At 64.6% G+C, this 2,570-nt stretch overlaps 1 protein-coding gene across 1 annotated transcript in view; it reads right to left on the reverse strand.

The window, feature by feature from the left end:
- Positions 1-328: 328 nt before the first annotated feature.
- LOC112974899 (copine-5-like) overlaps positions 329-2,570 on the reverse strand; it is a 9,968-nt gene continuing 7,726 nt past the window's right edge. Inside the window, exons 15-17 of the mRNA XM_026084337.1 lie at positions 2,208-2,265; positions 1,482-1,555; positions 329-526 (exon numbers count right to left, since the gene is read on the reverse strand). Of these exons, the coding sequence (XP_025940122.1) occupies positions 329-526; positions 1,482-1,555; positions 2,208-2,265 (330 nt within the window). The remainder of the gene's footprint in view (positions 527-1,481; positions 1,556-2,207; positions 2,266-2,570) is intronic.

Below are 2,570 nucleotides of genomic sequence, written 5' to 3' on the forward strand. Positions count from 1 at the left end.
CCAGGGCCGCGGGAAAGGTGATTTTTTTGGGAGAGGGGGGGCGGGAAGGGGGCTCAACACCGCAGGGCAGCGGGAGAGGACTGGGAGCCGGGCTGGCCGCGGCCAAGGTCTCCCCTCCAGCCTGGGCACGGAGGCACCTGGCAGTGACCTGCTGTGATTTATTCCTTATAAAAGCCGGGATGATTGCTTGGCAGCAGCTGGAATGGGGACGGAGCCCATCCGGCCCCAAGCCAAACCAGGAGGAGGAGAAGGAGGAGGAGGAGGAGGAGAAGCCCCATCCGAGGAGCCGGTGCTGGGGTGGGAGGTGGCGGTGGGCACCTGGGTGCTGTCAGGGCTGGGTGGGCTCCGGGGGGGCGGCGGGGTCGGGTGCCGGGGGGGTCGGGGGCGCCGGCTGCGGCTTGATGCCCCGGCCCTTCATGTAGGAGACGAACTGGTCGGGGATCTCGGCCAGGACGTCCTTGGCCAGGCGGGCCATGCTGAGCACCTGGTTGCCCGTGCGGTCGATGTAGTCGCGGAAGGGGACGAACTGGTGATGGTGGTGGTGGGGGGGACAGTAAGGTCACCAAGCGGGCTGGAGCCCAGCGTGTCCCCATGTCCTGGTGTATTGCCCATGTTGCAGTGTGTCCCCAGGTCCTGGTGTGTCCCTGCCCCTTGGTGTATCCCCATGTCTCATCATGCCCTGGTGCATCCCTGTGTCCCCATGACCTGATGCATCCCCCTGTCCCAGCCTGTTCTCGTGTCCCCATGTCCTGGTGTGTCCCCAAGTCCCGGTGCATCCCCGTGTTTCTGTGTCCCAGCATGTCCCCCTGTCCTAGTGCAGCCCCGTGTCCCTCGGTCCTGGTGCATCCATGTGTCCCAGGGTGTCACCATGGCTTCATCCATCCCCATGTCCTGGCCTGKCCCCATGYCSTGGTGCATCCATGTTGTGGTGTCTYCCTATTTCCTCATGTCCTGGTGCATCCCYGTGTCCCCATGTCTCATCRTGTCCTGGTGCATCCCCTTKTYCTGGCATGGCCCCAGGTSCTGKGGCATCCCCGTGTCCCCATGTCTTGGTGCATTTCCATGTCCCACCTGTCCCCCATCCCTCTGTCCTGGTGTGTCCCTGGGCCATGCCTGTGTCCCCATGTCCCAGCATGTCCTGGTGCATCCCTGTATCCCAGTGTGTCCCCATGTGCTGGTGCATCCCCCTATCCCAGCCTGCTTCCACATTCCCCACGTGTCCCCAGGTCCTGGTGCATGCCCATGTCCTAGCATGTCCGTGGGTCCTGGTGCATCCCACTGTCCCTCCATGTCTTCACCCCTCCCTGTGTCCCAGCATGTCCCCGTGTCCCCAGGTCCTGGTGTAGCCCTCCATGCTGGGGCAGGCCAGCAGAAATGGGAGGAACGAGGCAGCTTTGGGGCAATCAGGGCACTCCGACATGACACCCTGCACCCGACCCCAGGCCGGGAGGGGGACACGCGCCCGGCGGGGTTGRCGTTACCTGCACGATGTCGCGCTCGGCCACCTTGCCCCGGGAGGAGATGCGGATGTCATCGCCGTCCAGCTCCACCATGGCTGCGAGGGGAGAGGAGAGCGGCTTAGGGGGGGCCACCGACTCCTCTTCCTCCCTTACTTCATCCCTGGGCTGAAGCCACCATCCCCCTTGCGAGCACGAGCCCGTTCGCACCCCGGCCCTGCAAAGCCGCCCCGGGCCGGCGATTTCGCTGCAAAGCAGCCGGGCAATAAGTGCCGCGGTTGCAGGAAAGCAAAGAYGGGGGGTGATTTATCGGCGGCAATTACGCCGGGAGCTTTAATTTGCTTTTTTTTTGGGCATGTGCATGCCCCGGTGTCAGCGCGCTCGGCTGCAGAGGGACGCGGTGCCCRTCCCTCCCCCGGGGCCGCCAGCCCGCGGAGGCTAATTCGGACTTAATGAACGCCTTAACTCATAATCACATAGGCCAGATCGCGGGGGATCACGCTGAGCCGGAGCAAATTAAACTCATCTTTCCCCTGAACCGAGGCCAGCTGCAGCCTCCCGCCGGCAGCTCGGGATCCCTCGGGCAAAGGGAGCAGGTTGGGGGGGGGGGGATGCGGATGAGAGGCCCCCATTCGGAGCCGTGGGCTGGAAACGCTCTCGCGGAGGRCAGGGATCCCGCTGGAAACCCCGACCGGGCTTTGCACCGGAGCTGCAGTGCCCCRATTTAGGGGTGGCAAAGCTGAGCCTTACCGTCGAACTCGGCCTGTCCGACSCCCACGATGATGATGGACATCGGGAGCTTGGCAGCCTGCGGCGTGGGAGAAAAAGGCACCGAATTTATAGCCTGACGCTGCCGAACCCAGCTCAGCCCCCCTGCTCCCAATCCCTCCTGCAAACTCGATCCTGGGGGGGGATCCTGGGCTCCGAAAAACCCTTTGCACCCTCGGTGCCTGGCTGTTTCCATGCTAACGGGCTTCCTCCTTTCCCCCATGGGTGCAACGAGTTTGCCTGTGCCGGAGGATGGGGCAGCAGCAGCTCGACGCCCGTCGTTCCCGCCCCGCGGGGACCCCGGCTTCGCTTTCTCCCGCTCCGTCTTCCCGCCGCCTCCCCCTC

The sequence above is a fragment of the Apteryx rowi genome, unplaced genomic scaffold (genome assembly GCF_003343035.1).
Source record: "Apteryx rowi isolate R43461 unplaced genomic scaffold, aptRow1 scaffold_1189, whole genome shotgun sequence".
NCBI classification, from domain to species: domain Eukaryota; kingdom Metazoa; phylum Chordata; class Aves; order Apterygiformes; family Apterygidae; genus Apteryx; species Apteryx rowi.